This window comes from Typopeltis vanoorti, chromosome 11 (assembly GCF_054136105.1).
Source record: "Typopeltis vanoorti isolate ZY-2024b chromosome 11, IOZ_Tvanoo_1.0, whole genome shotgun sequence".
NCBI lineage: Eukaryota > Metazoa > Arthropoda > Arachnida > Uropygi > Thelyphonidae > Typopeltis > Typopeltis vanoorti.
Window position 1 is genome coordinate 83047457 of NC_143559.1, and position 10649 is coordinate 83058105.

Consider the following 10649-nt stretch of genomic DNA (forward strand, 5'->3'; position numbering starts at 1 on the left):
TTAATTTACCATCATCACTAAAAATCGTGAGTAAGTAGCTTAAATATTTTACTTGTTCCACAAGTTCTCCGTTCACAACGCAGTTGGCATTTTCAACGATTCTGCTTATTTTCATTGTCTTTGTCTTTTTATTGCTGACCTTCATACCATATCTATTACAAGAGTTATTCAATTTAGTCAGGGAATCTTGCAGACTTGAGCAGATTTATTTAGAAGTATAACATCATCCGCATAAAGCAAAGAGCTGACATTAACATCTCCAATTTTGATATCAGATTTAATACCACTTTCCTTCATAATATGATCCATATAGTTAATGAATAAAAGAGGGGATAATGTATATCCTTGTCTCCCACCAGATTTAACATTAAACCATCTTCGTGTACTTCCTTCAATCCTAATTGCTGACTTACAACTCAAATAAAGACTAAGTATTGCTTGATGTAATGCCCCATTGACACCATATAACTGTAGCATATTGAATAGCTTCTCTCTTGGCACCTTGTCATATGCCTTTTCCAGATTGACAAAACTTAAATACAGATCTTTGTTATATTCCCATGATTTCTCGACTATTTGTCGTAAAGTGAAGATCTGATCCTGACGGCCTCTATTTGGCCTGAATCCAGCTTGTTCTTCACCAAGCTTTTCTTCCACAATTCTTCTCAGCCATTTCTCAAGTATACTTGCATAAATCTTACTAGGAACACTCAGTAGGGAAATACCTCTGTAATTCTCACATTCAGTTTTATTTCCCTTTTTTATATATGGGTACTATGAGAGTTCTACTTCAATCATCGGGAATTCGTCCCTCTGTCCATGCCTTCTGAACTATGCAGTGCAGCCACTGCAAGATTTTTATACCACCATACTTAAGCATTTCTGCTCGAATATCATCTACTCCTGCTGCCTTTCCACATTTCAAGTTTTTGATGGCTTTTTCTACTTCAAGTATGGATATGTATTCCTGACTCTACGCCTGTTGAGTGTTCTTTACCACTGTGCTATCACTGCTTGTTTCATTTAGCAATTTTTCGAAGTAATTACTCCATACATCAAGAATATCTTTTTCTCCTGTTTTCATGTCACCTTTATCATCTCTAATTCCTTTTACAGCACTCTTTGCCCCATTTCTGAGCTTCTTCAACAACCTCCAGAATATTTTGCCACCTTCTTGATATTTATTTTCTATGTTCTTGCCAAAGTCCTCCCATGACTTTTGTTTAGCTAGTTTTACACAGTGTTTAGCTTTCTTATATTTGTCTCTGTATTCTCTAAGAGCACAAGCCGACTTATTTGCCAGGAACTTTTGATATGCTTTCTTCTTTTCCTTCACTGCCTCTTTACTTCCTGAGTCGACCATGGAGTTCTGATTTTTCTATCCTTGCACACAACCTCACCACATGCCTCTCTGGCTGCATCAGTTGGTGTTTTCTTCAAGGTTTGCCACTGAATCTCCAAGGTTTGGTTCCTGTTCTCAAACTCTTTCATTTTTTCTTCAATAATCTTTGTGTATTTTAGTCTACAGCTCACATCTGAGAACTGCTCAACTTTTATTCGTTTTAAAACTTTCTTACATGTTGTTCTTTTCAATATAAAATTCACTTTTATCCTGCTCAAGACTAAATAGTGTTCATTTCCAATTTCAAATCCTCTGTACACTCTGGTGTCAGCATCAGAAAGAAAACATCACTATTGACAATAACGTAGTCAATGAGACTTTTCTTGTTCCTTTCCTTTTCTCTCCATGCGAATTTGTGCACATTTTTATGTTGGATCATGGTGTTAGTAATAACCAGTCCATGTCCTGAGCAGAAATCCAAGAGGTATTTGCCATTATTATTAGCTTTGCTCTTTTCTCCAAATTTTCCCCAAAATATTTTTGTATGTCTCACAATCACTTCCTACTCTGTTATTTAGATCCCCAACAAGGGCCAACTTTTCCTTTTTCATTGTGTCAGTAGCTTTCTCTAGAGTCAAAAAATTCTTCCACTTCTACCTTAGTTGAGCCTTCTGTGGGACCATAGGCACAAATAAGTCTCATTGTCCAGTTCCCCATTCTGATATTTGCCCATATCACTCTACTCGAGACTGCTTGCCATTCAAGAAGATTAGCCTTGTATTTAGTGTTGAATACTATGGCTACTCCTTCTTTTCCTTGATTGTCATTGCCTGAATATAACATTTTGTATTTATTGCTCAGAAAGGTCTCATCAGTTTTTGTCTTTTTTGTTTCAGTCATCCCTATTATATCGATCTGGTACTTATCTAATTCTTCAGCTAGCTCCATTTCTTTGCCATTCAGGCTTCTTATGTTGATAGTACTGATCTTCAACTCTGGTGATATTGAGTTGGGGTGTGTTTTCAGATTTGTTCCAGTAGTTGACCTTTTGCTGTTTGCCCTGGTTCCCTGGCGAAAACAACAGGGTCCTTGTTTAATCGGGCAACGCCCCAGCCGGCATGAAATTTTGTCATGTTGTATTTTGGTTTAAGCCAATAAGAATACAATTTGGTCGGCTAAATCCCAAATTGTCAGCCCATCCTCGTTCGTTCAGTTCCAGGTAGATACCTAACAGGGTGCACCACGAGAAGGTGAGGATTGGACATTAGGTCAGAAGCCCTGGTCGGTTCTCTGCATTCCTTTAAAGGCTATGTGGAGGTCTCCTCTCAGTTATACGGCTTTGACCCTTAAGCACCCCTATTAATTTTTATATTTAAGTTTACCATCTTTACTAAAAATTGTTCTTAAATAACTAAAATGCATAACTCTTCTTTTAAGTTCACTATGGAAAATGCAGCTGGCATATTTTTCTTTTCTGATTATTTTCATATTTTCTTTTTTACTGCTAATTTTCATGCACAGTTTTTAGCATTTATGTAATAAGATAACATTTGCACAAAGTCAAGAACTTCGTATCCTCCTATTTTGCACATCAGGGTTAATATCCATTTTTGTACATATTTCAATTTGCACAGCTGATTTGCAACTGAAGTGTAAGCTAGGTATTGCTCTTTATAAGGTTTCATTTATGCCATACAGATTCATTGTTTTGATCAGTCCTCTTTGTATACCCAAACCTCCCCAACTCAGTCAATATTGACTATGCTCTTTGGTTAGAAAGACATGGGTTTTAATGCCATCTAGGATGCAAAGAACTTTATGATCCTTTTTCAACTGAAATTGAATTAACTGATCTCAAGATGGAGGAGACAGGGATTTTCCTCCAAAAACTCAGGTTTTTCATCCTTCAAAACAGGCAGACTAGCCAGATGAACATCTGCAATTTTACAGAACATTATAAACTGACCTCATAGTTGCTTCAGCCTTAAATCCCAAACTACAACAACAGCCTTATGGCACCTTATATGATTTTTTCTTAACAAAAGTTATTCAATGATTTCTCTGTCATAAATGATATTTTGATCTAAACTCAGCAAGTCCTTTGCCAATTTTCCCTTCAGCTTTTCTTGATTTTTTCTTGAGAATGTGTGCATAAATATTTCTTTGAGCACTCAACAGGGGAATTCCTCTAAATTTTTACATTATTTTATTTCCTATGCAAGCAGCAAATGATGCAGTGTAGCACTGTATAAACCATTTACAGTTCCATATTTAAGCATTTCAGATCAAACACATACCCTGTCTGCTTTTCTGTATTTCAGGTTACCGGTAGTTCTTTCTATCTCTGATACTGAAATATATTCAATATTACATTTGTCCTGGATATTTTCTACAGCAGTTCTGCTGCAAGCTACATCATGAAATAATTTTTCAAAGTAATTGCTCCAGCCAGACATCCGGAACATTCTTATCTTCAGTTTTTGTCACCATAATCATCTTTTATTCCTTTTTGTGGCACTCTTTCTTTCATTTCTAAGCAGTTCTTATTAGTATCTAAAACACTTTGCCACTGTTTGATATTTAATATAATAATAATACTATATTACTATAATAGTAATATTATTACTATTATAGTAACCTCCCTGAAGTCAGCAGACTCATCGTGGAAGACCCATTCAACAGCAACATGTTCATATTGAACCTGGAAAATGTTCTTTCCAAAATTTTCCTATGAGAGCACATGCTGGCTTAATAGCCAGGAACTTTCCACGTGGTTTCTTTTTTCATGGAAGCCTTGACGGCTTATTTTTCTCTTTGTAGAAAACTTCATGTGTTCCTTGGAAAATGAGTACTTTCTTCAAGTCTTGCCATTCAGGCTAGATTTGACTGTATATTTCACTCTTCCTCCTCCACCCACCCAATTATAGTTCTATATTTGAATATGTATTTTACATCTGAAAATGGTTCAACTTTTATGCAGCTCAACACTAAGTGATTACCACTTTGTGTTTCAAATCTCCTGTATGCACTTGTTTCCTGGACCATTCTGAACTATTCTTTGAGTAAATTATTGATGTAATCAATAAGTTATCTTGTTTTGTGTATTTTCTTGCAGATGAATGTGAATATTTTTTATATTGAAATATAGTAGTAGTAATGACTAGTTTGTAGCCTGAACAGAAATTTAGCAGATGCTTTCCCTTAAGATTAGCACTACCCTTGTTTCCAAATTTTCCTGTAATATTTCTGTGTCTAAAATTCATTTTCTGCTGTGCTGTGCAGATTCCCAACAAGAACCAGCTTTTCCTTTTTCTGTGAGCTACTCTTCTGATGACTTGAAAAATTTCTTGTCTTATTTCTGGTAAGCTTATAAATTGATTGTTACTCATATTTTTGGAGGAAGATAACTTAGATAATATAACCAGAATAATTGAATTGCTATTTCCTATATTTCATAAAAGTCAAAAACTCAAGGTGTTAACAAGTCTCATATAGAGGTGGAAGATTTTTTGCTCCTGGAAACTCAGGTTTTTTCAGAAAATCATGCACAATTGGCAAACATAATACACTGGCCTCATAATGCCCTAGTTGCTTTGGCTGTAATCCCAAATAATAACCAAAGTCAAACTGGTACAATACACACGAATCGCAGTTATTGTGCCTGCATACAATGCATGCAGGCAGGCACAACATATGTGAGATGAAGAAACAAAGCAAGGCCTAGAATCATAATTGCATTTCCTAGTGGACTTGATGGCATGCTGTTGGCTGATAGGATGAACATTTTCCAGAATATGCCTGATGATAATATCCTTGTTTTCAGGATATTATATAAAAAAATATAGGATATAAAAAATAAATATTTTTTAATGTGCAAAATGTTTGTCATTTCATAATATTAAATAATATAATATGACTGAGTGTAAGTTTCCCAATTCATTCGTTATCTAAATGGATATCTAATAATGACAGAAACCACTGAATTGACAATTGGACATGGAATCAGACTTGCAGTCAGTTCAGTTATTTCCTTATAGATTGTCTCACTTATGTAACTTCAACCTTTAAGAGATTTTATGTTGCTTTATTAAATATCATCTGCTCATTAAGTTTAGTAATTTAGAGGTTTGTTGAAGATAAAGTATCACTAAAAATCACATCCACAGAAATTTATAAACATCCTTCAAGCTGTACATTATCTTGTAAAGATCTTGCAGCATCAATGAGAAAATCTAATGGATAGCCTTAGATTGGAAACCAAAATTTCTTCTCTGAAGTTGCAAGATCTTTACTAGATGATAATGCACAGCCTGAATGATGTTTATGAATTCCTTTGGATTTGTTTTTTAGTGATGGATATAGTCAATAGTCAATATTCTGATTTTTTAAAATATATTTTTTAGATTCTCTGGATGACCTTTCAACAAGAACTTCCAAAAGAAAAGCAGAAGGTTCTCAGAAAGTTATCATTTTATCAAATGAAATTCACCAAAACCAAGTAGTATCAGACAGTAATTTAGATTATGAAAGTGAAACTGATTCACAAGAAGAGGATGAAGAAGATGAGGAGGAGGAAGAGGAGGATTTGAGGAATGAAAGCTGTGATTTATATGAAGAATATGGATTGGAAGGAATTTATGCTTCAAACTGGAAGGAAGGTGTGAAATGTCCACACTGTTCATATGTAGGTCACAGTGCACTTCGTATGGAACGACACATAAGTAGAGTTCATTCCAAAGATACAGTTTATGAATGTAAAATATGTGATTTCAGTTGTAAATGGAACAGAGAATATTACACACACATGAAGACACACTTTGATGGACCTCCATTTCAGTGTGAACACTGTGATTACACCTGTGACAGAATTCAGTTTTTGTTGACTCATCGAATGAGACATACAGATGAAAGGCCATTTAAGTGTGACCACTGTGACCAACGTTGCCGCACAAAAGCTAATTTAGATGCTCATATGCGATGCCATACTGGAGAGAAACCATATTGTTGTAATCAGTGTAACCGTCGGTTTACGACAAAAGCCAGTTTAGACCAGCATATCCCAATTCACAGTGATAGAAGGCCCTACCTCTGTGATATTTGTGCATTTAATACTAAACATAGGTCTCATATGCTCTCACATAGACGCATCCATACAGGAAATGTGTTCCGTTGTCATTATCCTAATTGTAATTATAGCACCCCAAGAAAAAGTCAGTTTACTGCTCATGAAAGAACACATACTGGTGTACGTTCATATGTTTGTAATATCTGTGGCCGAGGCTTCATTGATAAAAATTACTTGGCCAAACACAGACAAGTTCATCTAATCGATAAACCTCACAAGTGCAAAGAATGTGAGTATTCCTGTTCAAGAGGAGACAGGATGAAAGAACATTATCGGAAGCATCATGGTGACAATCCTACTGCTAAGGTACCATATAGGCCAAGGAATCCTCGTCGACAGAAATTTGATCCTGTTCTATACCCTGGAATAATGACTGTTTCTGAAATTGATACAGCACCTGTACAGCAGAACCCAGCAGAACTTCAAAATGCAGTTTCTGCTATAGTTGACACCTCTACTGGAACACCTATTGTATATACTTTCCAGACCTCAAGTGAATCTGTTGACAGTCCTATTGCATTGCAACAGCTTAACAGTACAGCACAAGAATATCAGATAGAGCAAACACTTTCTTCTGATGGCCAGTCTGTCATTGCAGAAACTGTATGTGATCAAAATCAAGTTAATCCAATTTCTCAGGAAACTGCAGTAACTGTAAATCTGACAGAGTTAATATCACTCATCTGATGATTGGCTGGGTATTCTGGCACTTTTCCGTTGGTGCATATGTATATATGTTATGGTTGCTACTTCAGAAAGTTTAAATATGTGAATATATAATTAAAGTTGCAAATTTTTATGTTGCCATAGTTTTATACATAAAATTAAAAATTATTTCATAAAGCAAGTAGTATTACTGAGAGCACAAGAAAAAAAACTATCTAATGAAATCATAAAAATAATGCATTTAGAACTGACATTATGGATTAAAAACTTAATCAAATACATTAATTTTTCATATAACAGATTGTATTTTATTCCCAGATGTTTTTGAATGTTTATCTTCAACTATACGCTCCTTCTTTTGCATATTTGTGTATTCTATAAGTTCTACTCTTTTGCATGTTATTGTTAATCACTCACTTGTAAAACATCCAAAAATTTATCAGAATTAAAAAACAGCAGCTAAATAATTGTTATTTAGGTATGTTTGCATACCTAAATAACAAATCATACCACCTAGTAGCTGTTATTACATTAGTAGTAATAAGGAAAATCAATTTCCCTATTATGAATAAAGAAATTGATATTTCCATGTTTGCAATATCTGCAGAAGAGTGAACAATATTTAAAAATCCAGAGATATTATGAAAACACGAGTATCGATAATGTGAAAGCTGCAGATGTAAATAATTGGTATCAATTCATTGAAATTAACTAATTCTGTTTTTAAAGAGAGAAACTGTACAGCTATAATTAGTTTGATATAGTTGTTAATGAACTTTTATGAATAACCTTAACTTATGACATGGTTTATTATTTTTTTAACTGCAGTTTGCATTTTTTTTAATACTTTCTTCTTCTTGCATTTTATTTTATTTTTTTAATATAAATGTTATGTGGAACTTCAACAAAATAAAAGCTTTTAGAAACAACTACCACACCTTAGAAAATGATTGATTTTAATTTAGAGCTTATATGCATATCCTAGCACATTACTGACATATCTGAAAGTATAGTACAGTAATATGACTAATGTACAAAATGTATCTGCTTGTGTTACAGATAAATGAAGCTGTTGTTTTATTCCACAGCAGTCTAAAAATAGATATGCCTATATTCATCAGTATGGAATCATTATATACAAATTTAAATTTTGAATTTTTGCATGGGTGAATGATGTTAAGTCTTTCTCTATTCCACTGTGATCCTTCACCACAGTATATTTTCTAAACTTATGCATTTATATTCTTCAAGAGAGAGAGATAGTTTGGTCAGCTTACAGAATTTTATATCAGTAAAGAACTGTTAATAGGCATCAGCCAGGAATTATGGGTGTGCCATTTTTGTAGTAGTTATGGACAGCTGCAGCAAGCATGGATATGAGAGATTTGGAAATATGCTATAAATCAAAAAAAAAGGGGGGGGGAATCTATTGAAGTCAGAGAAACTTGAGATAAATATGTAACTCTTATAGATAGCTTTAAAGAGAAAAGGACTAGGAGATCAACAGTAGGATAGTGTGATTGTGTTATTCATTCTGTTTAAGTAAGAGACATTACAACCTTTTCTAAAATAGCTGATGAGGTATCTGGCATCTTTTATGAACCCACCCATGAAATGTACATTTAGAATATCAGGTTTTATGAAACCTAAACGGGTAATAAAGATATTCTTCTCAAGATAGATTGTATGATTAAACTGAAACACTGATGGTGCTGATGTCTTGGTCTCTACAGTGTAGAGTATGCCAAACTTCAGTGAAGTTTTGTGGTCCCATTAGAACTGACATAGGCAGGGATCAAGGTGTGGCCCACACCCCTCAGAGGAATGGACAGGAATCGCTAGGTGATAGGTTTCTGGTATAATATCACCACATTGCTTATTAGAAACTTGAAGTGGGCATAAACCATATTTAGATTTTGCAGCAAAGACCCAGTTTAACCCCCCTCCCCATTTTTTCCAGCATGCAGTATGAGTGATGTTTTCAGAATTATATCTGCCACTATAGAGAGCCCAGCATTTCTTTTTTTTTATCATCATCATCATCATCAAATTCCTGCCATGTACCCTCAAGGGGTGTACAGGATATGACAGTACTACATGAAAAAATTACATCATTACTAACTTCCTATCTACAATTTTCCTCCAAATCAGTCTGTTACTTGTCAAGACTCCAACATTATCAGATCTTATATTTCTATTGTCTAAGGCACTTTGTACCGTATCAATCCACCTATATCTTGGTCTTCCTCTGGGTCGTTTTCCTGCCAACCTCGCGGAGAACACTTGTTTTGGTAATCTTTCCTCTCCCATTCTATTTAAGTGACCATACCACCTGAGATTAGCCCTGCTAATGCATTCCTGGATGCTGACAATGTCAAGTTCTTTCCTAATATCCTCATTTTTAATATGATATTGCCATTGATGCCATCTGTTCACGCCTCTAATCTTTCTCAGGACTCTCATATCTGCGGTCTCTAGTCTTTGGTCAAGTGTTTTACTTCTGACCCAGCTCTCAGATCCATAAGTTAAAATTGGTTTGAACACAGTCTTGTATACAGCTAATTTAGTGTTCCGACTAATTTCTTTCTTATTCCATATGAATTTATTCAATTGACTTCCCACGATACCAGCTTTGCTGATTCTGTTGTCTATTTCTATATTTAGTTTACCATCTTCAGTAAAAATTGTGCCTAAGTAGCTGAAATGTTTTACTTGTTCCACAGGTTCTCCATTCACAACACAATTGACATTTTCAATGATTCTGCCTATTTTCATTGTCTTTGTCTTTTTATTGCTGACCTTCATACCATATCTATTACAACAGCTATTCAATTTAGTCAGAGAATCTTGCAGACTTGTAGCGGATTTATTTAGAAGTATAACATCATCCGCATAAAGCAAAGAGCTGACATTAACATCTCCAATTTTGATATCAGGTTTAATACCACATTCCTTCATAATGTGATCCATATAGATAATGAATAACAGAGGGGATAATGTACATCCTTGTCTCACACCAGATTTAACATTAAACCATCTTCCTGTACTACCTTCAATTCTAACTGCTGACTCACAACTCAAATAAAGACTAAGTATTGCTTGATATAATGCCCCATTGACACCATATAACTGCAGCGTATTGAATAGCTTCTCTCTTGGCACCTTGTCATATGCCTTTTCCAAATCGACAAAACTTAAATACAGATCTTTGTTATATTCCCATGCTTTCTCGACTATTTGTCGTAAAGTGAAGATCTGATCCTGACAGCCTCTATTTGGCCTGAATCCAGCTTGTTCTTCACCAATCTTTTCTTCCACAATTCTTCTCAACCGTTTCTCAAGTATACTTGCATAGATCTTGCCAGGAACACTCAGTAGGGAAATACCTCTGTAATTCTCACATTCAGTTTTATTTCCATTTTTATATATGGGTACTATGAGAGCTCTACTCCAATCATCGGGAATTCGTCCCTCTGTCCAGGCTTTCTGAACTATGCAGTGCAGCCACTGTAAGAC

At 34.9% G+C, this 10649-nt stretch overlaps 1 protein-coding gene across 1 annotated transcript in view; it reads left to right on the forward strand.

Moving 5' to 3' along the window:
* LOC150101805 (uncharacterized) overlaps positions 1–8025 on the forward strand; it is a 57506-nt gene extending 49481 nt beyond the window's left edge. The window contains exon 3 of the mRNA XM_090400494.1: positions 5746–8025. Coding sequence (XP_090256620.1) covers positions 5746–7154 — 1409 coding nt within the window. The 3' untranslated portion in view covers positions 7155–8025. The remainder of the gene's footprint in view (positions 1–5745) is intronic.
* Positions 8026–10649: the final 2624 nt, after the last annotated feature.